Source organism: Ovis canadensis, chromosome 8, assembly GCF_042477335.2.
Source record: "Ovis canadensis isolate MfBH-ARS-UI-01 breed Bighorn chromosome 8, ARS-UI_OviCan_v2, whole genome shotgun sequence".
In the NCBI taxonomy this organism is placed as follows: Eukaryota; Metazoa; Chordata; class Mammalia; order Artiodactyla; family Bovidae; genus Ovis; species Ovis canadensis.
Window position 1 is genome coordinate 90,557,507 of NC_091252.1, and position 26,309 is coordinate 90,583,815.

General features: G+C 40.8%; 1 protein-coding gene across 2 annotated transcripts in view; it reads right to left on the reverse strand.

The window, feature by feature from the left end:
• LOC138445010 (uncharacterized) overlaps positions 1-26,309 on the reverse strand; it is a 55,314-nt gene that overhangs the window by 11,934 nt on the left and 17,071 nt on the right. For both annotated transcript variants that reach the window (XR_011258706.1, XM_069598771.1), the window contains exon 2: positions 17,427-17,550. Coding sequence is in view for 1 of the 2 variants with exons in the window: in XM_069598771.1 (XP_069454872.1) it covers positions 17,427-17,550 (124 nt within the window). In the remaining variant the exon portion in view is untranslated. The remainder of the gene's footprint in view (positions 1-17,426; positions 17,551-26,309) is intronic.

Here is a 26,309-nt window from a genome sequence, read left to right on the forward strand (position 1 = left end):
TGTAAGTAAAACTGCTTCATTTGAGCAGGTACTATAGGATCCCAGAGCCCCAGATCCTTGTGCCTACTGCCCCCATCCCATGCAGAGGTCTCTAATAAGAGTACCCACAGTCACATCAAGGCTTTATAGTGCACAATTTGAAAACCATTGATCTACTTATCCCCTAGTTTACAGATAAGGAACTGAGAACTAAAGAGACAGAGGCCAAGAGAGTCAGCTAGCCAAGGCCAAACAGCAGATGAGTAATGAACACACCTGGAAAACAGTCTCTGATGACAGAGACTCATGGGATCACAGATGTAGCAGATCCCGGGTCTAAAGGGTTTACAGCTTCAAACCTGACCAAAAGGAATCTAAGTTATATATAAGAAAGCAAGAATTTTTTTAATTAAAAAAATGAGCTATTTTATATTTTGTATGGAATATCTGGTTACTCACTCTCATTTACAGATTTTTGTCATATTCATCAATTAGAACATCTAATAAAAATGTGTCCAGCAAAGAGGTTTGTAAGAACTGAGTTTTAAAAAAACAAAGCTGGTATTTCATCTTGAAATATGACTTATTGGTAGTTAAATGTAACATTTCTGTTTGGTTTCAGAGAAAATATACCAGATTTGTGGATTATAAGGATAGTTGGACATGTTTCCTATTTGGAGGTGTATAAAATTTTATCAAAATGTAAAAGTAATGAAAAAATTTTTTTGTAGGATATAATTAGAAATTTACTTTAAAATCATTACCATGTGCTGAAACTTGCTCTGCGTAGTAAACTTTTAGTAAAATTTATATTATGCAGGCACGTGAGCTAGAATTGCAATTATATGTAATCGACTTTGCCAATGTAACTGAAATGCGTAGCCTTACTGTATAATTTACAAATCTGTACACAATTAGTTCTGTGTGATCTTTTTGATCTCTTTTTACAATGCTATACTACTCTAAGTTATGTGAAATCCAAGTGCCTATTACTAAGGTCATTTGTAGCTTAGTACATGTCTCTGCCACCCTTAATAAATCCATCTCTTTGCCATTCTGGCTCTTGGTTCGACTGATTACACAATAGCTCTAAGAGAGCCAAACTGGTTCTCTGTTTAGAAGAAATTATGTTCATCATAATTATCTGCACTTTTATGTAATCCTCAACAACCACCACTATCAAACAAAGCATTGATTAAATATTTCTCTGTATGTTTCCTAAAGAAAAGCTTTACAAGTGCATATTTACTGCCTTCCAGAAAGTAATACCTTAAATGGAATATATGTTAATAATCTGCCTGAACTTGTCGATACTAGCCAAAACTTTAATGCCTCTAATTTACACTCAGACTACTTGAAATTTTAAACAACAATTCCAGAAAACCAAAAGCTTTTTGGTCATGTGTGTATATCACAGGGAAGGGACTTCCAACTCTCCTGTAAAAGTTGATGTTATAACAATGTAAAAGGATTAAATGATTAGAACTTCAATTTCTTTACCTTAGCCATACCCTGTTCAGTGGTTTCAGTTCCTCTGAGTATGGCCATTTTTGCATGGAGCCATTTAGGACTGGCCGGCTTGTTGTTCTTGTTCAGTCACTAGGTCACGTCCTACTGTTTTTGACCCCATAGACTGTAGCATGCCAGACTTCCCTGTCCTTCACTATCTCCTGAAGTTTACTCAAACTCATGTCCATTGAGCCAGTGATGCCATCCAACCATCTCATCCTCTGTCGCCCACTTCTCCTCCTACCCTCAATTTTCCCCAGGATCAGGGGCTTTTCCAATGAGTTGGCTCCTTGGATCAGATGGCCAAAGTATTGGAACTTCAGTTTTAGCATCAGTCTTTCCAATGAATATTCAGGACTAATTTCCTTTAGGATTGACTGATTTGATCTCCTTGAAGTCCAAGGGACTCTCAAGAGTCTTCTCCAGCACCACAATTTAAAAGCATCAATTCTTCAAAACTCAGTCTTCTTTATGGTCCAACTCTCACATCCATACACAACTACTGGAAAAACCATAACTTTAACTAGACAGAACTTTGTTGGCAAAGTGATGTCTCTGCTTTTTAATATGCTGTTATAGCTTTTCTTCCAAGGAGCAAGCGTCTTTTAATTTCATGACTGCAGTCACTGTTCAGTGATTTTAGAGTGCAAGAAAATAGTCTGTCACTGTTTCCATTTTTTCCGCATCTATTTGCCATGAGGTGATGGGACTGGATGCCATGACCTTAGTTTTTTGAATGTTGAGCTTTAAGCCAGCTTTTTCACTCTTGTCTTTCACCTTCATCAAGAGACTCTTTAGTCCCTCTTTGCTTTCTGCCATTAGGATGGCCCTGCAATAAACCTTTCCCTGCTTCAAACTCCCACGTTTCAGTGTGTCCTCACTGTATGTCAGGCACATGAACTTGGGTTTGGTAACAATCAGACTGCTTAACCTTGTCCTCTGCAATCAGAAGTCAGGTTAGACTACCCTGCTGCTGCTGCTGCTGCTAAGTCGCTTCAGTCGTGTCCGACTCTGTGAGACCCCATAGATGGCAGCCCACCAGGCTCCCCCATCCATGGGATTTTCCAGGCAAGAGTACTGGAGTGGGGTGTCATTGCCTGCTTTCTGCTAACCTTCTAGTATCATTAATTTAGGAAACATATTATACAAACTTCAAGTCCTGATTCTCACCTTTTGGAATAATTTTTTTTTAACCTTACCATTTGAACACATAATAACCGCTAAGATTTTGGAAAGTTTAAAAACTAAATATATTTGAACTAATGATTAGTTTCTAATCATTTCTCCTCCAGTCTTTTCAAACCCCTGCTACTTGGGGTAACGTACTTCTTCAAAAATAAAGATGCTGTCCAACAATGTTCAGTGGTTTCTCAGACAAAAAGCATACTGGAAAAATAAACCTTGCACTCTCATTAATAGCAGTTTGGAAGTAACACTTCCTATTCATTATATTACCACCATGTTCCTTTAAAATGTGCAGTTAAATATGTGTTATTTCTCAGTTCCAAGAAAAAATGGAAACTGACATGAAATAAACTAATAGCTAAAAATGAATCCAATATTGTGGGGTCAACAAAGCCTGTGTTATTTTGATCTGATGATAGCACCACTGCACTTAAATTCTATGCATCTGCTTCTATCAAATATGTTCACATATTTACTCGGAGGAAATGAGAAAGCAAAGCTGGCTCAAGAGCAGTTAAAGTAAACAGCATTGCACCTACTCTCGGCGGGAATCGTTTGCACACCTGTCTTTCCTGGAAATGTTTCAACTGGTTGTTTTCTCAGGTTCATGTACAATTTTATTAGGTTTTGGAAACACCTACTCGGGGTCAACTGTGCCAGCCATTAGAAAGACAGACAGACAGAAAACATTCTATACTAGATTCAGTTTTCTAGAGGCTTGTTCAGTATACATCAGACACAAATATAAAACCTTATAACTGTTACTGAATCCAAGCTCATACTGCTCCCCACATGATCAACACACCAGTAGATCAAGAGACAAGTTGTTGGGGCAAGAAACAGTTCCTTTATTCCGAAAGCCAGCAGACAGAGAAGATGATGAACTAGTGTCCCAAAGAACCATATTCCCTGAGTTAGAATTTAGGCTTGTTTTTCACTAAAAGGGTAGGAGGTGTGGACAGTTGCTGCAAGCATCTTGGTGCTGGTATTCTTTGCTCTTGCAGCTGTCCGCATTGGTCTGGTCACAATGTTTGTATAAACCTCCAGCAAGGTGGAGTTATTCCCTGTTCTGCAACTTAATCTCTGTATAAATGGGAAAGTGTTATACCTTTAAAAGTCAGAACCTTGAGAATGGGCTTTCCTGGATATTTCAGGCTATAGACCACATTCTTAACCTGTAGGAAAAACAATAGAATATAAAGGTCAGAGTAAAAAGAAACAGATTCAATATGGAGTCAGATTTGTTTTTCTCTATATAGAACTATAAGATAAGACAACACATAGGAATAGAGAGTTGCATGCATGTTAAGGAAGCAGAGAAAAGGAATCCTAAAGTAACTAAGGGAGAATTAAGGAGAAGAATTAGGAAGGGCTTCCTGGAAACAGTGACCACTGAATGTTTAAAGAGGAGGAATGAAGTAGAAGAAAAGACATTCTCTAAAAAAGAACATAGCAACAAAAAGGACTGAGAGATGTTCAAAGTCTCTAAAGAGCTGTTCAAAGTCTCTAAAATCTTCTATGTGGAACACAGGGTACTACAAGATGTTTAACATTGCTAGAATTTGAAGTGTGAGTCAAGCAAGGATTGAGAGATGAAGCTAGCGAGATAAGCAAGACTAAAGTCATACACAGCCTTGCGCACCACCTTGTTTGGAAAAGGCTACATGTTAGGAAAAGCTGTTCAATACAATGTAATAAAAACTAATTATCATGGACTCATGAAAGCTTATCCAAGACACAGTCTGTCATTTTAATACCCAGGCAGGATATTAAATATATTTTCATATTGAAAATCTTTGTAACTCTCATCTCTGTGATGTTGCCATCTACTCTTTCATTTCCAAATTCTAGCTACTTAGAGCAGCTGGCATTAGGCAATGGCAACTTTAAGAGTGTAGGGAAAGGAAGTACAAGCTATTTTAAAAGAAAATTGTAATTAAAAAATCAATAAAAGAAATAACCAAAAGAGTCCACTTAAATTTTGCTTTCTGAATTGCAAAGATCATGGTAGATTTAGGAAGCTTAATTGAAGGAAAGTCCTATTTGTCCTAACCAATTTTTTCTTCAAATATGGGAGGCTGAATATGTTGCCTTTGTGCAAGGATTTGCTTATATATAGCTGTGATGTTTCTCAGGTCAAAGGAATAAGGAAAGATTCACCCTAAGCTCTTACAAGGAGTAATCAATCCCTGTCACCAGTAGCTGACTTGGTCCTTGAAATCTCTAAGTAATCCCTGCCTTCCTTTCCTCACCTCCACTGCCCACTTCTTTCTCCAGCTCCAAGTAAAGCAAGTCCACCAGATGGACTGAGATCTAGCCGCCTTGGTCTGTATGCACATTGCTTTACTCCCCAGCACACAGAAAGGATGACCTGGGCTCATCAATTTCTACTTTTAGAAAGTCAAAGAGTCTTCTAGGAGGGTGACCAGGAACAGTCCTAGTTTATTTCTCTGCGGTCAGCATAGATACCAATCAATAGTGGCTTTTTTAACTCTCAATATTGTCTCTGGATAATAAATTACATGGTTACCCTGCTTCAATCAATTTCTGTAGGCGCTCAGCCTCTGCTTCTGAGCTTCTCTCTCATTTATTCCACACAACAGCTGATAGGATGAAATTCCACGAATTCTTGTGAAACATAATTTGAGCAGTGCCTTTTCTGGAGAAGGAAATGGCAACCCACTCCAGTACTCTTGCCTAGAAAATTCCATGGACGGAGAAGCCTGGTGTCTATGGAGTCACAAAGAGTCAGACACGACTGAGCGACTTCACTTTCACTTTAGATTTATGGTCAAAAGCTTGATCTATAATTCACACATTCCAAGAACCTTCAGATCAATTGATAGAATTATGTTTAATAAACATAAATCCTTGCTGCAGTTCACTGAAAAATAAATGGGTAATTTTTTTCAAACATAAGGAAGGCCTATCTCCTGTGTTAGGCAGAGATGATCAAGAAAGCCTAAGCAAAGAGTTTAGAGAAAGCAGACCCAAGAGGAGGCCTTTCGAAGCGCCGCTCATAAGGAAATGGCATTTGGTCGTAGTGTAGGTCTTCTGATCTGGTGATCACCTGTGAGCTGAGTGGGCAGCTTTTTCAAAATAATGTTTTCCATATGCTCTCTGGTCATTTGGAAGAGCTTCGTCAGCAGAGTTTCTGATCCTTTGGCTTCCTCTCCCTAACTTTTTACACAATCTTTTCATAAACTGGTGTTTCATTCGTTTCATTTTTTATAAACAACCTTGTTGAGCTATAATTGAGATAGAACAGACTGCATGTGCTTAAATCATATGATTTAATTAGTTTTGAGGTATGTTTGCTCCTATCAGGATGATGAACATCCTCATTGCCCCCCCAAAGTATCCTCCCACTCCTCGGTAATTCCTCCCACCACCCCTCCCACACCCCAACTTGCATCCCCAGGCATCGCTTAAAAACTAAAAGCAATAAGCCAGACTTCACCATTTTTCCTGTAACTATGGGAGCCTGGGAGCCCTTTCAATTTGGCTTCTTAGGACTGAACTACAAGAATCTTCAAAGTCTCCTTAAGAGACTTTGGCTTGAAAACAAAACAAAAGAAACAAACAAAAAATTTTTTAAAACTGATTCTTCACAAATACTCTTTTAATTGCTTTATCTAAACCTTCTGACGTTCTAAGGCTTTTTGCTAATCCATGTTCAATTTACACAACAATCTGCTTAGTTGTCTGGCATGCTTCACCTTCAAAAACAAATAAAATACAAGAAAATTCCAAGGAAGCGAAAAACGAAAAACGTATCTGGCCCGTTTAGCAAGCGTCAGTGGGGGAAAAGTATTTGCTTTAGCTTAAAGCCATTAAAAGCATTCTTTCCTATGGAAAAGGGAATGCCAGGAACAGCTAGACACTCAAACGGTCCAAGTTTTTGTTAAAAAGTGAGAGATGGCACTGGTAAAGGAAATACCCACTCAGACAATAGCAATAAGCCAGACTTCGCCATTTTTCCAGTAACTATGGGAGCCTGGGAGCCCTTTCACTTTGGCTTCTTAGGACTGAACTACAACTGTCTTTACAGTCTCCTCAAGCTCCAAATTTTAGTGTGTGTGGCCTATTCAGGAGTATTTTTGTCCCAAAAGGGCTCAGTTGGCTCAGATTTACCCTGAATGGGAAGAAGTATCCAGTGCTCTCCTACCCGGTTCCCCCTCATAGAGTCTCTGTCTTCTGTTACAGTACAGCTCTTCCAGAATGCTGACTGATTGAAACAGAAAATGAATCTATTAAAAATTTTTAAGTATTAGCTGAAGGGATGGAGAACTATGTTATAGAAGTGATCCCAGGAGAAAACATTCCGCCCAGGGCAGCGCATGACACGGTCTCTTGCAGCAACCACTGAGTCACAGAGAGAACCTCGGATCCCAAGGTCTCCGTAACTGTGCCACCAGATCCTGGTTCAGTTTCCTAGTCCGGTGTCTCACAGCTTTTTCATGCCACGGCCCTACAGAAAATTGTATTTTTACGGTGCCTGGGGTACAACGAGGATGCTGTAGCCAGAGGTGACATGTCCAGGAGCTTTGACACTTCCAAGGACTGAGGAACTACCTCAGGCTTCCTATGACCTCTTCACAATCTATCGCTTTGCCACAGCATGGTGGTTGAGAAGCTCTGCTCTAGGTAGATGCGTCTGCTTGGTTGAGCATAGGTCATATTCCCTAGGTGAAAAGGAGTCTGGGAAAGTGAGTGTCAACTGTCGTCTTTTACTTCTGTAATAAAGGGCAGTTTCTCACAAACTGAGGAATTCCTCTAATAGATGCAAGCGGTGAAGGGGTGGTCAGGGATGGGACATGTTGCCCAAAACCTATTCGTGTACACATAGCTATTTCAGTGGACCCTGCCTTGACCAATGGTGCCATTTGGCAGGGGGCACCCTACTTGGGCTTAGAGACATGACTTCAAGAGGGTTTAATACCTCATGATCACGAGATCTGGCTGCCTCCCTGGAGCTACTCAAAATAGCCACCCTGGATTTAGTGAGCCCTTTCCTTCAAGGTTATAATGCCAAGCGGCAGACTATAAAGGAAATGCCCCCATGGACCCAGGTTCTGGAGCCCTTGCTTTAGAGAGTCCTGTTCTGGCCTGTCTCTAGCCACACCCCTTCTGTTCAGACACAGGAGTGCACACACACACACACAAGACAAAGACAAACAAAAACATTTGATTTCACCTGAGCACCCTTGAATATGTCCAACACGAAGCCCAGAGAAACTTAACTGGAAGTCTCTGCGGTTCAAAGTTGCCTTTCAAGATTCCATTCATACAAAGCAATGTTCCCAATGTCTGCCATCCAAGTTCCACATTCATTCCACATGGAATGCACCCTGAGGACATTTGGCCCAGTGACCTTCGCTCATAGGATGATGGGTCACCACCTTCCAACCCTGACTTTCCTTGAAACACCATCTATTTCCTCTACACTGAGATCCTGGCACAGAACACCCCCTGTCACCCAGACGAGATCCCACCCCCACACATGCCACGGAAAAGAATGGAGTCCGGTCTTAGTATGGTTCCTCGAAGAATGGCTGCATCACACACCAGGCATCGTGCCATCAGCTCCTTCTCGAAGAACTGCCTGCTACACCCATTCCTCACACTGCACTCTGTCCTGCTTTAAGTACTCTAACTATATTTCTTTCGGCCACACTGCGCAACTTGTGGGATCTTACTTACCTGACCAGAGATTGAACCGGGACCCTCAGCAGTGAGAGCATACAGTCCTAACCACTGGACCACCAGGGAATTCCCACAGTCCTCAACTTTCAACTTTTCAAATGTATCCTATTTCCACCCTTTGATTTAACACCGAGTGCTGCCCTTCTGGGCTTCCCAGCTGGCACAGTTGGTAAAGAATCCCCTTGCAGGAGATGCAAGAGACACAGGTTTGATCCCTGGATCAGGAGATCCTTGGAGTAGGAAATGGCAATCTACTCCAGTATTCTTGCCTCAGTCCTCAGGGTCACAGCGACTACACACACACACTATCCTTCTGGATACATCATTGGCATCTCAATATTTAAAATCAGAGTTCATACCAGCTACTCTTCTCTGACCACCCTCTACAGACCCCCTGATCAATAGCAACGCTCTTCCATCCCTCCCCGGTGGAAGCGTATTTCTCCAGTGTAACCCAGACCAGGAGGCAGGTACCAACCACCAGCCTTCACTCTTCCCTAGGCACAAAACTGATCATTTGTCTAAAACAGGAAAATCATTCCTGCAAAACTATAGAGAATCAAAACCCTCTGAGTCACAGCTGTGCTGAACACTTTTCATACCAAACTTTAAAAAATCCCATTAGACACATAGCTTACACAAATTCACCTTTCAAATATAAGCTGTCACAATGAAGTTCACAGAAACAACAGTCCAGGGAAAATGTCATTATCTGCAGCTGAAGGTCTTAATCTGACTGGCGATGAGTGAAATTATCCACAAAGAGTAATTCTCCAGAGAAGGCCTCTAGTGACCTGAGTTAAGCAGCCAAAGAGTCATTTTTCCCCCCCTGGTAGAGAAGCTAAACCTAAAAAGTCCAATCATTGATGATGAAGGGCATGGCTCTTCTGAGCGATACCCAAAGGGATTCAAGGTTTATAGAGTTAAACAAACTGCCCCCCAGGATCATCATTTCTCTGCTTTTCAACTGAAGTCTTCTGAAAGCTGCCAGTCATTCTTATCTAGGAACTCAAATTCTCCTGTAACACAAAGGCCACCTGAAAGCCATGGAGGCTTTGGCCAGATCGATAAAACTGAAGCTCTTTGATGTTATCCAGAGGCGGGCACCTCCTCGCCCTTCCGGCTTTGTTCGCACCACCAACCTTGCTTGCGGTTTCGCCCCTCCTCTCCTCCTGTTGAAACCCCAGCTCTTCTTCAAGGCCCAGCTCAGATTCCACACTATTCGGCAGTGATTTTCTCACAGCTGTGGGTTCTGATAGGGCTCGCCGTCCCCTGCCGCTAATTTGGTATCTTTCCTGGATCATGTTATGTTGCTGACTTTCAATGAAGTCAAATTTCTCCTTCCATTTCATTTCTTTCGAACTCTGGTATCTCTTGGCAGTCAGCCCTCTTTGTTCAGTGATATCAAGATAATTAGTGCTTCATAAACTAATTTTGCTGTATATATCATGTATATGTGGAACTTAAAACATGATACAAATGAACTTATCTGTGAAACAGAAAGAGACTCACAGGCATGGAGAATTGACTTGTGGTTGCCAGGGGGAAGGGGTTGCAGGAGAGGGGTGGATGGGGAGTTTGAGATTAGCAGGTGCAAACCGTTATATGTAGGATAGATAAACTACAAGGTCCTATTATATAGCACAGGGGACTATATTCAATATCTTGTTATATATCCTGATAGAAAAGAATATGAAAAAGAATACGTACATATACAACTGAATCACTTTGCTGTACACCAGAAACTGACAGTACATTGTAAATCAGCTCTATTTCAGTTTTTAAAAATTCATTTTGATTGATTGGAATAGAGTATTAACAACCTATAGGCTGATTTCTAAATATATCAAATTTTTATCAGGATTATTATAAAGTTTCGGGACAAGGATATAAGCTGATGAGCTTCAAAGCAGTACAAGAGCCTCAAGCATCAAAGAAAGATTTAATTCTCTACGATCAATAGAGCGTATAGACATAAAGCAGAAATGGATACAGGCATTTGAGAAAGATTTTGAGAAATAAGATTTGAAATAAATTGGTTTGTTCAAATCTTACCCTTGGGTTTGGAAGGGCCTCATAATATGTTGGTCAGTTAGAACATCCTCAATCCTGGGTCTGGCTGAACTGGGACAGGAATTAAGCCAAAGCAGTCTGAGCAGGTGTAGACGGACGAAAGCTCTAACTGTGGTCCACAAGAACCCAGGGTCTGAACACCAAGTTCAAGTTTCAAGATTAATCCAGAGAATGGAAAAGCAGGAGGAGGAAAGAATGTCATGTATTAAATAGTTTAAGGCAACTGTTTCAAAATTATAGCTGTTAACCAGCTGTAAAATTCTGCTGAACCTCTCTATTATGGTGCCTGGCGCCATGTCTTGGCAATAGAAGTGGACAATTGGTGTAACTGTACAAGACTGGGCCATGATTCTTAAGTGTTAACACTCAAAGAAGCAGAAAACTGTCTTTACTGGTCCTCTTTTCTCCCCATCTGTGAGTATATTCCATCATTCATGTATTTCCTATGCAGCCAGAACTCTCTTTTTCCTTGGTGTATCTCCAGAGTACAGTTTAGTGCCTAGAACGTAGGAGACCCTCAGTTATAATATATTTAGCTCCAACCCTAAACTTAGCTGCTTTGTTCACAGTTGTATGTTCAGCACCTGAAACAGTGCCTGACTCATAGTAGACTTGATAAATATTCCTTGAATGAATGAGAATGAATGAATTGGTGAATGAATGCTTGCCCGTGTGCCAGACCTCCTCTAGGATGGGGAACACATGATTTTTCTCTAGTAGGTTAAAGGAATTCAATAATTGTCATATATCTTATGGATTAGATGGATATATCATTAAATAGAGGTGAATGTGAAATAACCACTGAGTCATCTAAGACCAAATGCCCCCAGATGATCTAGGTCTAGTGTTATAAACAATTAAAGAAAAGACTATGCAGTCATCAGCTCACAGCAGACATTCACAGTCAACAATACTCTTTAATATACCGGACAATCAAATTTTAGTCACAGAAAGGCTGGGCTAGTCGTCACAGCTCACTCTCACAATATTAATGAGAACCAAACACTTCTCAGTAACAAACAGATGCCATGAGTCAGGTTGATAACCAGCCCCCACCCAAGGACCTCCAGATTAACTCTAAAAACACTTACACTTCTCTTCACATCTGTATCACTGGTGAAAATTAACTTCCAATCCAGTTTATCCCTTGACATAGACAACAGCCATTAACCTCACCTTCAGCACACGTGTGTGCACATATGCTCATGCACACATTCACACATGTGTGCACACACACACACCAGTGTATCCCCTGAAGGCAGTCAAGTAGTGCTTCTCTGAAAAAACAGCAGCTTAAGGGCTACTGAATTAAGATCTACCAGTTACTTACTTACTTATTAACTCATTCCCTTTTCTTTCTTCATTCATTAAACCATTATTGAGTCCCTTCTCTTGTCAAGTATATTTCTAGATAGTGGAGCATATTCTAAGATAAAATTAAGATACATTCCTTCTCTTCAAGGAGACTGCAATCAATTGGGAGAAAGAGACAATCAAAAACTCACTGTGGAGTGGGATCTGTGATCACACAGAGGACAGGAACCCACTTTTCCGGAGGGCATGCGCTGTGGGAGGCGCTTTTCTGAGGGTATATCATTCATTCTTACAACAATCTAATGAGGCAGGTATTATTACATTCATTTTCCAAGTTTCAAAAAGGAAACTTTGAAGAGTATTTGTTCATAGTCACACAGACACCAGGATTCAGAACCAGGATAATAGAACCAGGATTCTAATTTAGTTGTATTTGACTCAAAATCTGATACCTGGAGTACTGGGGCATGGCCTCACTGAGCAGATGAAGCTTTAATCAAACATTGAAAGATGAAAATTCATTCACCGGGAAGGACTTGTGATTTGGCGAGGGGACAGTCCAATGTAGAAACTGCATGTCTGGGACCTCCAAGGAGGAGGACTAGTTACGGTCCAGCAAATAGACAAAGGATCAGGTAAAAGATTGCACTTCATCTGGGTCACCTCCATACAGGAGGAAGGAACCTTCCTGGTTCCTTATGGAGGTTATTATTCTGGACCAAATATACCATCTCATCCTGCATAACGAATCTGAATTTGCAAGCTCATGAGCATGGCTAGCCCAAGGAATTCTGTTACCCTCCCTTCGCTGTCAGCTTAGATATGTTTATTTTTCATCACTACCTCTAACTCATTAACCTCACTGGGAGGAATTCAAGCTCATCAAAGGAGCATTACCAATATTTACGTCAGTTTTGAAACTTAATTTCTCAGCGTGAAGGAGGAAACAATACTGCTGTGGAATGTTTTCATTTCATGAGCACAGAATTTCTAAAATTGTTTCTCATTTGGGCTGTGGTTATAGAGATCGCCCTGTTTTCCCAAACAATAAACACTTCCTCGGACTTCTTGAATAAGAAGATAAACAATAATGAGTCTAACAAATTTCATTGTAATGATCCATATTTTAAAACTCATTGTAGACAGTATGTAATACATCCTAGGTGAAATAAGATCGATGAGGAACAGTCCAGTTCCACCCTATCCCCATCCCAGAGGCTGGTCCATCTCCAGCTACTTTCCACTTACAGTTTGGGTGTTGATGGAGCCTGCAATGGCCTGTATCATTCCTGCACTTTTATTCAGCCATCTCTCTTCACAGACTGTAAGCCCCCTGAGGGCAGGGTCTTCCCCCTGTTACCACCAGCATCTGTCATAATGCCTGATACACAGTAGGATCCTGGAATTTTTTAATATTTATTTACTTGGCAGGACCAGCTCTTAGTTGTGGCATCATCGATCTTTGTTGTGGCATGCAGGATCTTTCAATCGCTGCATACAGAATCTTGAGTTATAGCATGCAAACTCGAGTTGTGCCGTGTGGGCTCTCGTTCCCTGACCAAGCATCGAACCTGGGTCCCCTGTTCTGACAGTATGGAGTCAGCCACTGGACTACCAGGGAAGTGAGTCCCAGATCCTGTAATTTTTTTTGTTAAATGATTCAGTAACTTATCCCCAAGTATCTCTTCTACCATTTGCTGGTGTTTGACAAAAAGTTATGTTAGTAACACATCGGAAGAATCCTATATAGTAATTAATTTAGGTCAACCTCCGAGAGGAAAAAGTCAGTTTTGATTAAGGGAGAATGAAAGAGAAACATTCTTGAACAAACTGTTAAGACATGACTACGCCTGATTTCCATCTCCCTCTGCTTTTTACCACATCATGAATAACACAGTCCTTTGTCTCTGACCCTGGAGTTTCATGTCTTCTGCCGTTTACCTACAAAACTGTGACAGGCTAACTTACTAACTTGTGGGAGGGATAACACCTCAGACCCATCATAGTTCTTAACGCTAGTTGGGAGCAGAGGCAGAAGGAGATGGCCGATACTCAATGAAGTGAATGATCGTACTGATTGCCTTAGTGACCTTTGTATTTAATTTTTTTGTAAATTAATTTATTGATTTTAATCGAAGGTTAATTACTTTACAATATTGTGGTGGTTTTTGCCATACATTGACATGAATCAACCATGGGCGTACATGTGTCCCACATTCTGAAGCCCCTCCTACTTCCCTCCCCATCCCATCCCTCAGGGTCGTCCCAGTGCACCAGCCCTGAACAGCCTGTCTCATGCATCGAACCTGGACTGGTGATCTATTTCACATATGGTAATATACATGTTTCAACAGTATTCTCTCAAATCATCCTACTCTCGCCTTCTCCCACAGAGTCCGAAAGTCTGTTCTTTACATCTGTGTCTCTTTTGCTGTCTCACATATAGGGTCATCATTACCATCTTTCTAAATTCCATATATATGCGTTAATATACTATATTGGTGTTTTTCTTTCTGGCTTACTTCACTCTGTATAATATGGCCTTGGCATTTTAAACAGGGGCTAGCTGAAGAGAGATCATTCTTATTAACCTTAAAAAAAAAAAAGTCAAATAATGAAATTGCTATCGGGCTTCCCTGGTGGCTCAGCGGTAAAGAACCTACCTGCCAATGCAGGAGAATGTGGGTTCAATCCCTGGGTCCAAAAGATCCCCTGGAAAAGGAAATGGCAACCCACTCCAGTATTGTGCCTGGGAAATCCTGCGGACAGAGGAGTATGGTGGGGTACAGACCATGGAATTGCAAAAGTGTTGGCACAACTTAGCAACTAAAGAACAAGTGTACATTAGGTAGGTAGATGGCAGAAACTCTCCAGTGGCCTCCTCCTTTCTGGAGGAAGAGGGTTGTTTGAGCATCCCTCGGGTGTAGGCATAACCTCATGCAGACTGAATAGACTAGTTGTCATATAAGTCACCTAACCCTGAGCTGGATGTCTACCCACTGCTCACCTACCCTATCTGGAGAGAATCCACGCCCTGCCTCGAAGGCGAGGCCCTTAGCTTCAGTCTTCCTCCTGCAGCTGCCTGGCTCAGAGCCTAGAGGCTGCAGGACAGAAAAACAAAGCCGAGGAAGTCCTGTGCTTTCTGCGTCGCCTTTCTGGGTCCCACAGCCACTGCTAAACGGCAAAATAGTGCTCCTTCCAGCCTCTCTCCCTTCCCCACACGTGTCCCTCCCTGCTTCAGCCAGAGCCGGGCAGGTAGGGCTGCAGAGTGGTGCTCCCTCCCCCAGCCCCTGCCTCCTGCTAAATCCCTCATCTGGGCCAGTTTGAATTGCAGTTGCTTTCCCATCTCTGTTTCCTTACCAAGTTGTTAGCTCTTAAGGACTCCATTTTACTTACTTCTTCCAAGTAAAGCTTAGTACAGCATTTCGCTTGGGCAAGGCACTCTGTGACATGGACTGCATCACCTCAGATCTGGTCTTTACTGCTTTGGATCTGTGGCCATGCTGCACAGCTTGTGGGATTTTAGTTCCCCGACTGGGGATCGAACCGTGCTCCCTCCCCCCTGCCCCGCCCCGCTCCTACAACACACACACACACCCAGTAGCGAAAACACAGGAGTCCTAACCACTGGACCACCAGGGAATTCCCAAGCTAGTTTACCATGACAACTACTGAGTTTACAGGAATAAACCTTCCGAGAAAACACTGGAAAGAACATCCATAATAGCATTTGCAAGAAATGCATTAGCAGACATTCATCAGAGAAAAGAGAGGCTACAGCTGTCCGGAAAAGCCTGAAGAAGTCTGTGAAGGGCTGGATTGGAAGAAAGTTACTTTGCCTTTTCCCTAAAATGAAGCCAAGAGCCAACTGGCACTTGACAGTGAGACCTCCCAGACGCCTCCTTCCTTTCGGCTGAAGAGGAGCCGTCTAAGAAGCCAGTCTTAAATGTTTGTGTTTATTTTTCTCGCAGATCTAAACTCTGCTTTTTGTCCTCTAGTTTTATCAGCTTTTCTCACTTCTGTCTTGTGTTTCTTTTTGCCAACAGAGGTAATGGTGAGGAAGCGTCCACATGAATCTTGCCTTGACTTCCCAATACCATCTTAATCTGGTATTGCAATAGCTTCCAAATTCCTTTGCTTCATTTTTATTCCATGCTACTTCTTCCATAGGTAGTGGTTTCTATTACAGCCATAAATCAGTCATTTGCAGATGGTCTGGCACCTTTTTCTTCATCATAAAATACCTTACACTAACAAGGTTAACATCATCCACTTGCTATTTTCACTGGGTGTATATATTTTAGCTCTGAGTCATAAGACAATAATATAGCCAGCAAAAGACACATTCCCTATAGCAGATGACAAAGAAGATTTTCAATGCAGATTTCATTGGGTTGAGCCAGCCCACTGCAGATACTAACAATCCCCTTTGGTAGACTATTTGAAGCCTATTTCTATGATTTTGAACCTGGAAAAAAATGGTAGAGTTAATCATTTTCTACCATTGAATTTTCCAAAAGAGGACACTGGGACTTGAATGTAAAATTTCCTGCCTGATGCTCGCAGCAAGGAAATGTCAGGAAAAAAAAAAAAAAAATATATATATATATATATATATATATATATATATATATATATATATATTTGGCTGCATTGGGTCTTGTTTGCAGCACATGGGATCTCTAGTTGTAACACACAGGCTTAATTGCCCCACAGCAAGTGGGATCTTAGTTCCCAGACCAGGGATGGAAATTGCGTCCCCTGCATTGGAAGGCAGATTCTTGACCACTGGACCACCAGGGAAGTCCTCTCTCCATTTATAAACAAGTTGTTTCTGAGAAAACCAAAATGTTTTTCAACAAAAATGTGTTATGAATGCTTTGCATTTAACAGGACTTCAATAAATATCATTTTACTGAGTGCATGTTTCATGATTAACATTTTAAAAAAATCACTGGTGATAAATCACTAAATGGAGAAGAGAAAAACCTTTTGCAGAAAAATTCCAAGTAATTTATATAGAAATTCTGTCCCCAAAGAGGTGGAGCATAACTTCCTATTGCTTGAGTATGGGCTGCTCAAAAGTGACTTCCCTCCAAAGAGGACAACGGGGAAAGGCAGAGAGGAAACTAACAAATATGACCTCAGCCAGGATATCAAGGTCAACACTGACCACAGTGAGAAGTCAGGTTGGTAGCAGGTACCTTGGATTTGATGTCATGAAAAGGATACTTCCTGTCTGTGCACTTCCTTCCCAAAAAACAACCCCCCGTCTAACCATGAGAAAAACATTAGATAAATCCCGATTGAAATCCCTTCTACAAAGCACCACCCTAATACTTCTCCAAACTCTCTCAAACTGGGAAAATCCGAGAAACTGTCACAGCCAAGAAGAGTCTAAGAGGCATGACGAATCAGCGCCATGTGTTCTTCGGATAGAGTCCTGGGACAGAACAAAGGCATTAGGTAGGGAGCTCCTTGGTGGTCTGGTGGTTTGGATTTGGTGCCTTTGCTGCCAGGGTCTGGGTTCCATCCCCTAGCATCACATCACCACCACCTCAACAGAATTAACATTGTTTGGTCTTGCCTCTGCCCCCTATTATCTCCCTGATCACGACGAGTTGTATTTTTCACGTGTTTATCTTTGTTTTCTGTATTACCCTGTGAGCTGCTCTTGAAGGCGGGAGCTTGGTATCACCCATCTCCGTCTCCCCTCCACTGTCATCTCTAGCTCCATCTTCATCTCTTCCACCTCCTGCAGAGCTGCTAAGGCCCAGTAAGTGCCTGTTGAATGGAATGGAACCAAACTGTAATTAATCCCAGGTCAGATGACATGTTTTTCTAATAGCCCCAGTTTTAGCAAATTTTAATGTTCTGAGGATGGACATATGATGAGAAAAAGACTAAAGACATTTAGCTCCTAGCTTGATGAACAAAGTGGGTAATCGGGCTGAACAATGCTATTTAATACAAACCTCAAAATATCTACAAATAATGAGATTAATGCCTTTATATATTTCATAAGGTAAATAGATGCAAAAGTCAGTCTTAATATTTTATAAATGACTAAATCTGTACCTACTACAAACATGCTTATGTGTGAATATAATAGAGCCTAGTTATTGCAAGAATTCATTCATTCATTCAACAGAGTATTTTTTTTAATGTAATAAGAAAAGCATTGTCTAGGTCTGAGGTACTGCAAGAATGCCTTAAGACCTGCCTGGTCTCTGGTCTAAGGAACTCACATTCAAGGGTAGGTGAATCCAAACATCTACCTGGTTATCACTCAAGTCAGACTGTGATCAGTAACAAATAAAGATGTGATAACAATATACTCTGGAAACTCAGATTCTGGAGTAGGTCTTTTTTAAAATCTTGGTAATAATTGAAGATTCTTATCTGGTTTGATTTTTTTTTATTGAGGAGAACACTTAACATACAATCTACCCTCTTAACCAGGTTTTATGTGTACAATACAATCTTATTGACCAGAGGTACAATGTTCTTTAGAAGTTGTTCATCTTGCTTAACTGAAAAGTTCTGCCTATTGATTAGTAATCCCCCTTGCCCCCTCTCTGATCAGTCCCTGGTAACCACCATTCCATTGTTTGATTCTATAAATATGACTGTTTTAGTTAACTCATGGAAGTGAAATCATACAGTGTTTATCTTTCTGTGATTGGCCTATTTCATTTAGCAAATGTTCTCAAGATTTATTCATGTTGTCACATATTACAAAATTTTCTTTTTTAAAGCTGAATAAGATTCCATTGTATTTATAACACATTTTCTTTTTTAATATAAATTTATTTATTTTAATTGGAGGCTAATTACTTTACAATATTGTAGTGCTTTTGCCATACATTGACATAATCTGCCACTGGTATACATGTGTTCCCCATCCAGAACCCCCCTCCCACCTCCCTCCTCATCCCATCCCTCAGGGTCATCCCAGTGCACCAGCCCCAAGCACCCTGTCTCATGCATCGAACCTGGACTGGCGATCCATTTCACATATGATAATATACATGTTTCAATGCCATTCTCCCAAATCATCCCACCCTCGCCCTCTCCCACAGAGTCCAAAGGACTGTTCTATATATCTGTCTCTTTTGCTGTCTCACATACAGGGTTATCATTACCATCTTTCTAAATTCCATGGATATGTGTTAGTATACTGTATTGGTGTTTTTCTTTCTGGCTTACTTCACTCCGTATAATAGACTCCAGTTTCATCCACCTCATTAGAACTGATTCAAATGTATTCTTTTAATGGCTGAGTAATACTCCATTGTGTATATGTACCACAGCTTTCTTATCCATTCATCTGCTGAATGACATCTAGGTTGCTTCCATGTCCTGGCCATTATAAACAGTGCTGTGATGAACATTGGGGTACACATATAACACATTTTCTTTATCCATTCATCTGTCAATGGACGTTTAGGTTGTGTCCACATCTTGGCTATTGTGAATAGTGCTGCAATGAACTTGAGAGCTGTTCGTTTTTAGGAGGACTAGAAGAGCTTTCATTTTTATGAAAATAGTTCATTGACTAGGAGGATATTAAGAAAATATACCCAGTGAATTGTCATCATCAGCCATCTTTGGCTCTGGATGCTTCAGGTGTAGGTGGTGTGGTGTACAGTAGGAGATGGAACTAGAAAGGAAGGTTTGGTCCAGATTGTGGCAATATTTCAATGCTACTATACGGTATCATTCTGTTAATAAGTAAATAAATAAAGCCATTGTAACTTTCTAAGTTCAAGTCAACTAGCAAGCCTGTGTCTCAGAAAGAAGACTGCTGTTTGTACGGAGGATGATCAGGGTAGGGACAAGTCTAGAGAAGCATGAGAAGTAAAGACATTCTTTGAGGCCAGTAATTCTCACACTAATGACCTCAAGACCCCTGTACTGTCTTAAAAACTATTGGAGACCCCAAAGAGCTTTCCTTTATGAGAGTTGTATGTATCTAAATACTATTGTGCTATAAATTTAAGAGAATTCTTAAATGCAAGAATACAAGCACTCATTCTGTTAGCCATCATAAACATGATATCATCATAGTTCCTGTAACTTCTGAAAAGCTCCACTTTCTACTCCTCAAAAAAGGAGAGTGAAAGAAGATATTAATATTTCGTAATTGCAATGAAAGTATTTTGATCTCACAGCTCTTACGCAGGAGTTTTGGGGACCCCAGGGATCTTGAGAACCTACTTTGAGAACCCAAGGCACAGAGAGCATGGATGAATAGAGCACAGACAGATAACATTTCAGAGGTGGACCCAGTGGGACTTGGGGACAGGTTGAATTTGTGGTGGGGTTGAGTAAGGTGGGTTTGGGAGCAAATGAAGGAGAGAAAAAACCCTAGAACTTTTACTTGGAATATTGCATCGAAGTTGAGTCTCCCCATCCCCTTCACATTTAACAATTAATGGATAAACTACAATAAATAAAATTTTTTAATGCACACATGCTTACATAATACTTTAATTTTTAAAAATCTTTCTCTTGAGATTCTTAAGCAAGCTTGTGACATAGACCCATGAGAGTCTATTAATTTCTTCCTCCTACTGATGACATAGTACCAAGTACAGTAAAGACTAACAAGTAAGATGAATGAATGGGTGTTGACTAAACTAACTGAGTCTATTAAATAATTTTCTTAGTCCTCAGATGAAAAGCATAAAAGTGCAAATGTTCAATCTTAAACAATGACTCACTTTTTAAAAATTTATTGAAGTTATTTTCATAAGGGGACAGCCTTCAACACTGCCAGTCCAAGAACAATAGTAATAAACCAACTTAAAGAAACACCCATCACTTAACTGTGCTTTTCTTTAAGTAGGGCATGTTCATTTAATTAGCTTTAATTTAAAGCCCAATTAATGAAGTTTCAACATAGAACAACAGGATAAAAATCAACTTTTTATTTCCCAAATTACTGAGTCAGTCTCTGACGATTCTGACTGAACCTGAACTCATGTTTTAAAATATAATATTTTAAATTGAAGTACAGTTGATTACAATGTGGCATTGGTTTCAAGTATACAGCAAAATGATTTGGTTATACATATATCCATATATGGGCTTCCCTGGTGGCTCAGATGGTGAAGAATCTACCTGCAATGCAGGTTCGATCCCTGGGTTGTGAAGATCCCCAGGAAGAGACATGGCAACCCACTCCAGTATTCTTGCCTGGGGAACCCCATGGACAGAGGAACCTGGCAGACTATAGTCCATGAGGTTGAAACGAGTCAGGCACGACTGAGCGACTAACCACAGCACAGCATATGCATGTATATATCTATATTTTTTTGTCTATTCTTTTTCCATTACAGTTTATCACAGTTTATCACAGTTCCCTGTACTATTACAATAAATTTAAAATAAAATTTTTACCAGAATTTTTACGAAGCCCATTTTCAGCTAATCCTCCCCATATTCAGTTCCCCACCCCTCTTTTAGCCTATTAGCCTCAATAAGTGTGTTTGGTTTGGTATTTGACTCAATCAGCCACTTTAATCCATTTCTTTCTGTCCTCCAACTATAGTGTTCCAACAAACCCAGATATACTCCCAGAATCCCGTGCTGTCTTGTGATGTGGTATAGTAATTAACATGTTTTTAAAATTCGGAAAATTTTTTGCTCAGAACGTGTAGAGCCATTATGAGACCTTAGGTCACATACATCTGAGTCCTCCTCCAGCTGTCCATGGACCCTGCCATGGACACAGACCCCCGTGTCCTGGGGGTCTCGTCACCCTGTGACCAGCTTGTTCGAAGCACGCTTCCGTGCCTTTCCTCGTGCTGCTTCCTTCCTCTCGTTGGCTTTTCCCTCCCCCTTATTCCTTTCCTTCAAGGCACAGTTCAATTGCTCCTTCCTCTGGAAAGCCTTTTCCAGTCCTGCTGGCCTGGTCTAATCACTCACTTCCCCACAGTCCTTCTCTGGCAGTTTCACTGTCCTTTACCACATGACTCATTGGGCTGTGGGCTGCTTTTATCCATAACATCCTCTGTATAATCAGCTCTTCCAAACTGTTGTTTGGATGGCATTGGACACCCAGCAAGGATAAGAGGAGATAAACGCAAACCTCGTGACTCAGCACATGCGTGGGAGTTTCCCCAAGCCCCTAGTCTGTATTTGATCTCTTTCCTTGTCTATAAGTAAAAGCATTCGCTGGGAGTCCCCTGTATGTTATTATAGACATATACATGTATCTTTGACTACAAGGCATGCAGGATTTTAGCTCCCCTCCCCGGGATCCAACCCATGTCCCCTGCAGTGGAAGCACACAGTCCTAACTTCTGGACTGCCAGGGAATTCTCATGTCATTATATGGTAAGAATTCTCGTCATTAAATGATTAAATTTCCAATTCTCCTTCTCAGAGAGAAGATAAGATACTTTTAACTGGAGGGAAAACAGATTAGATGAGATCCAGAACGAATGGGCTAAACATTGCCCTCCAAAACCTGGTTTGGCATTGCTCTCACCTTCTGTCTAAACTGTCCTGTACTTTGTTCTGTGAATGAACTTAGGAGGTCTATTACTGACCCCCAAAAACACAGCTCGTCTGAACTCATCGCGGAGCTTAAATTACTCCCCTAATCTGAACTGCTGTTTCATCATTCCTTCACTTCTCCCTTCAAGATCAAGTTCATATGATTTTCCCTCCAAACTTCCTTGATTAGAATCAGAAAATGTTAACAATTCTACTTCTATTGCTCACACTCTTATTTTTTTGGCCACTCAGCACAGCAAGTAGGATCTTAGTTCCCCAGCAGGGATGAAATCTGAGCCCTTTGCAGTGGGAGCTGGGAGTCTTAACCACTGGACTGAAGTCCAAATTACTCACACTCTTTATTATTATTATTATTTATTTTCAAATTGAAGGATAACTGCTTTACAGAATTGTGTTGGTTTCTGCCAAACATTAACATGAATAAGCCATAGGTATACATATGTCCCCTCCTTCATGAACCTCCCTCCCCATCCCACTCCTCTAGGTTGTTATAGAGCCCCTATAAATACAGAATTGTATAATTCTGACAGCAAATTCCCATTGGCTATTTTACATGTGGTAATGTATGTTTCCATGTTACTCTCCCAGCTCACACTCTTGACTGACGAATGGGAGACTGAGTCCAATTAGGTGACGTGACTCACCTAATAGTACACAACTGCCTTGGAATCGAAGTCTCTGGATTTATAATCCTCTTCACCATTCCCACCTCAATCATTTCTCACCTTGTTCTTTTCTCAGCAGCTCTATCTGGTAGTTTCTTTTTATGTGGGATAAATACTTGCATTTCCCGCAAGCTGGTACAATTCTGGATTGGGGGGGGGGGTCAATGTGATGCCAGCTCTATCAGGCTCTATCAGACTCTAAGTATCAAACCTTGGGCAATTTCCTCATCAGTAAAGTATAACTAAACGTGAGTGGGGCCCAGTATGGTGTCAGGACATTGGAGCAGCCATCCAAAGATCAACACCTACCAGAACCTGCAGTGGAAATGAGGGCCAGTCCCTCATGATGGAGGTCCTGGAGGTGCAGACCATAACCCTGTGGTCCCCTTTTGGTTCTAAACAGTTCCTTAACTCTGAGACCCAGGGTAATGTCTACTAATGCAAAATCCCAGCTTGTTTTCAAGAAGGGAAGTGTTTATGCTGCCTCTGCATAAGTCATCAGGAAAAACAACAGATAGCCTTCCAAGGATGTAGTCCAGAACATAAAAATAAAAAACTTTAGCTCTCTGCCAAAGTGACTTTGAAATATTCTTGAAGAGTCCAAAACGCTAAAGCCTGACCTCATGGTCAAGGGTGTCAACCTCCCAACACAGCTCTTTTGGTTCTTTTACCCTGACCAAGGGCCACACTTCCTTCTTTTTTTTTTTTTTTTTTGGAGGAATTCCATTTATTGTGGATGCATTTTCACAATATATATTTATTGCAGCGATCAATTATCAGTGAAAAATATTGTGTTTATAAAATTTTTAGGAATGGCAGATTCACAGAACATGCTAGTCACCTTGCAGGTTTATCTCTTAAAAAGATAACAAAGAGAATTGTAATCAAACAAGTAAACAAGGAATTTCTTTCACGCTTCCTTCTTGACCGGATATGACATCCTGTAACCCTCGCCTCTCGGTCCCCGTGTGTGGAATTCAACTTTTTATGATTTTCAAGCAGAGCTAAGCACAAATGGTGCTTGCTGAACCCTGTGCTGCAGTATGTCATATGTCTACTTTTTTTAAAAAAAGTTAATCCTTTTTATTAAAAAAGTAGAAAAAGAAACTTTAAGTGCTTCATGTTTTATGTGTTCAGGCTGGTTCAGAGAAGGAAGAGACGAAATGACAGTCTCTTTGTTTAAATACCTTGCATACTCCAAATTGTACCATTAAGTGTGTATTTTATTTTGGCATTTAATGAAATAAATTATTTTTTTAAAGGCATTCCTTTTAGTTTTTAATAAAATGGTGTCAAATGTTGTTTTTAATTCCAGCTATTGGTCACTTCCCTAAAGAGTTACAAAAGCAGTTTAGGAGATGGTGGACAATTTGATCAGGGCTTACCAGGTGGTTCAGTGGTAAAGAATCTGCCTGCTTGTGAAGGAGACACAGGAGACACGGGTTCAATCCCTGGATAGGGAAGATCCCCTGGAGAAGGAAATGACAACCCACTCCAGTATGCTTGCCTGGAGAAATCTCATGGATAGAGGAGCCTGGTAGACAACAGTCCATGGGGTCACAAAGAATCAGACATGACTAAGCGACTAACACAATGAGGGACATTGATATAATTATATATGCCTTTATCCTAGAGGAGGAAATGGCAACATAGTCCAGTATTCTTGCCTAAAGAAACCCTATGGACAGAGGAGCCTGACCGGTTACAATCCATGGGGTCACAAAGACTGAGCATGCATATACAAGCACTTACGCTGCTGCTGCTGCTAAGTCGCTTCAGTCGTGTCCGACTCTGTGCTACCCCATAGACGGCAGCCCACCAGGCTCCCCCGTCCCTGGGATTCTCAAGGCAGGAACACAGGAGCGGGTTGCCATTTCCTTCTCCAATGCGTGAAAGTGAAGTCGCTCCGTCGTGGCCAACCCTCAGCGACCCCATGGACTGCAGCCTTCCAGACTCCTCTGTCCATGGGATTTTCCAGGCAAGAGTACTGGAGTGGGGTGCCATTGCCTTCTCTGACATGCACTTATAGTTCACATGTAAATTTATGTAATTCAGTTAAAGGATTTCATAAAAATTTTATAAAACTGATAGTTGATTGAATCCTAAATTTTTAAAAAATTTACAATGATCATAAAAAGCAATTAACTTACTAACCCACTTAGGCAGGTATGACAAAATCCAAAATGTTGTTTAGATTCACAGCAAGAACCAATGCTCCAAAGCAAAGAATTGAGGACCAAATGCAACTCTAATACCTGGCTCACACGGTGGATGTTTCATATACACTTAACAACTGAAGACTTTTCTTTGCCTAAATTTACTTGATTGAAAGTTATGCCCAATTCAAGAATGAAAGTGACTGAAAACTGAATGTTTTTTAAAAATATTCTTGAGACTTATGAAATTTTTTGGATCCCAGAACACACACTTAACATGTAAGGGTAACTGTATCCCTCAGGCAATAGAAGAAAGGGAGTTGGGGCCACACTCTGATGTTCAGCTAGCCATTGCAGATTCCAATGTGATCCCAACTCCAGTTCCTGCCCAGAGGAAAGGATGGACCCTGTCTGGTCCCAGGAGAATCCTTTGTATGTCTAACAGCACATTGAGAACAGGGCTAACCACTATACAAAATCATTTTTGAAATCCACAAAAATGTATCACCTTTTTTTAAGAGAAAATTTTGGTTTTGTTTTTAATTTATTTTCATGTATTTATTTATTTGGCTGCACTAGGTCTTATTGCAGCATGGGGGATCCTTAGTTGTGGCATGTAAACTCTTCATTGTGGCATGTGGGTCTAGTTCCCTGACCCGGGAGTGAACTCTGGCCCCTTGCATTGGGAGCTTGGAGTCTTAGCCACTGGACCACCAGGGAAGTCCCAAAAGTGTATCAACATTTTATAACTGAACTCTTTGAAATCTTAGTTGATAGATTAATAAAATGAAACAAGGAAGAGAAAGAAAATGCTGACATGCTGGTCAATTATTCAAATAGAAACTATGTTTTATTCATAGGTAAGTTGGAATTTCCCCTTTTTTCAGGAGAATTATTTTATAGCATGATCTTGATCCAAAATAATTGCATATAAATAGGAGTTTAGGATAGAAAAACAAATTATATCCTTACCCACTGTAGATTTAGAGTCATAATGCTAAAAACCAAAGGAAAATCTATTATGTAATTTTCCATGAAGAATGCAAGCAAATGACAGAAATTTCATTTACTCCAAGGAAATGCCAACCCACTCCAGTATTCTTGCCTAGGAAATCCTGTGAACAGAGGGGTTGGCAGACTACAGTCCATAGAGTCACAAGAGGCAGACATGACTTAGTGACTAAACCACCACCAC